At 49.5% G+C, this 1,209-nt stretch overlaps 2 protein-coding genes across 2 annotated transcripts in view; both read left to right on the forward strand.

Annotated features, from left to right (window-relative positions):
- ACA1_152660 (uncharacterized protein) overlaps positions 1-99 on the forward strand; it is a gene marked incomplete at both ends in the record, with an annotated part of 620 nt that extends 521 nt beyond the window's left edge. Inside the window, one exon of the mRNA XM_004353563.1 lies at positions 33-99. Within this exon, the coding sequence (XP_004353615.1) occupies positions 33-99 (67 nt within the window). The remainder of the gene's footprint in view (positions 1-32) is intronic.
- Positions 100-373: 274 nt separating this feature from the next.
- Positions 374-544, forward strand: ACA1_152770 (uncharacterized protein; the record flags this gene model as incomplete). The annotated part of the gene is made up of 1 exon (XM_004353564.1): positions 374-544. The coding sequence occupies one exon, from the start codon at positions 374-376 to the stop codon at positions 542-544; it is 171 nt and encodes a 56-aa protein (XP_004353616.1).
- Positions 545-1,209: the final 665 nt, after the last annotated feature.

Below are 1,209 nucleotides of genomic sequence, written 5' to 3' on the forward strand. Positions count from 1 at the left end.
TCAACTCTCTACCTACAGTTCAACAACTGCAGCCAGGAGAACAAGAACAAGTACATGCTGGCCTACTGCCACTGGCTGGTGTTCAACAAGGTGTTTTGATCAATCACCATATCCTTCTTGCCTGTGTGACACACCCACAAGGATATTGACCAGATGTTCTCAACCTTCATGATTGGCATGAAGTATAATCCACAGTCAAGGCTTTCAAGCAAGGTCTGCAGGACTGGTATTCTGCACCCCACCTTTGCCCTGAGCCTATATTCCTTCTCAAGTGCTGGGCTATCAAATCCTGGATGGATCCCTATATCTGTGGTGTTCAGGGAACCTCCAGGCCTCATGTCTTCCACTTCTCCTGCCATGAAGAAGATGTGCAATGTTCATGAAGGACTACCATTCCTCTGCCTCTCCATGGATGGGTCCCTATTCCTTCCTCAACCTCTGTCCCTCTGACTCTCCCTTCCTCTTCTCCTGGCTAAGCTTGATACCACCATCCTCAAGGATACCCTCTCTGCCCTCTCTGAGCTCAACAATGCCCAGGCCATGAAGAAATCCTACCAGGATCTTGTCTCTCTCTTCAATAGGCCACCTCCAGAGCAGCTCACCAGTGACCCATTCAGCTGGGTTTATTGGTACAAACATGCTCAGAATGTCCTTCTCTCTGACCTGGAGCCATTGGATTGGCCCATCAATGCTTCCATCAGTCTCACTGGAAGTGCTACACTTGAGCTGACATTAGTGAAGCCAGATGATGGAGCCATTGTGGCAATTGCTGGTGAGAAAGGAGCTGTGTGGCTTGGTGTGGTCAGTTGAACCACCCATGCACGCATTTTGCTTGACTGGCTGGATGAAGCAATGGATGGGTCCTACCACTTGACTGCTGACCCACCCACCTCTGTCTCCTACAATTCCCTCTTGTGTGCAGATGTTTCACTGGATCTCAACAACCAGATGAGACCTGCACTCTGGTCATGGCTTCTTAGCATGCAGTAAGAATGGCCTGATCTGGATGAAGACTCTGGTCACCTTAGCCCAACCTGCACTGAAGAACTGCCTGATCCTGAGCTGCTCAGGAGGGGAAAAAGAAGGAAGTAATTTGTTGGTGTTGCGTATTGCATGCAGCACCTGAGGTTTGTTACAGCGCCCTGTGTATGGCATGTTGGGCTAACTGGGCAAACCTCTTGATGTACCTTTTGAACCTCCATGACAAGT

The sequence above is a fragment of the Acanthamoeba castellanii genome (assembly GCF_000313135.1).
Source record: "Acanthamoeba castellanii str. Neff unplaced genomic scaffold scf7180000084720, whole genome shotgun sequence".
Classification (NCBI taxonomy): domain Eukaryota; phylum Discosea; order Longamoebia; family Acanthamoebidae; genus Acanthamoeba; species Acanthamoeba castellanii.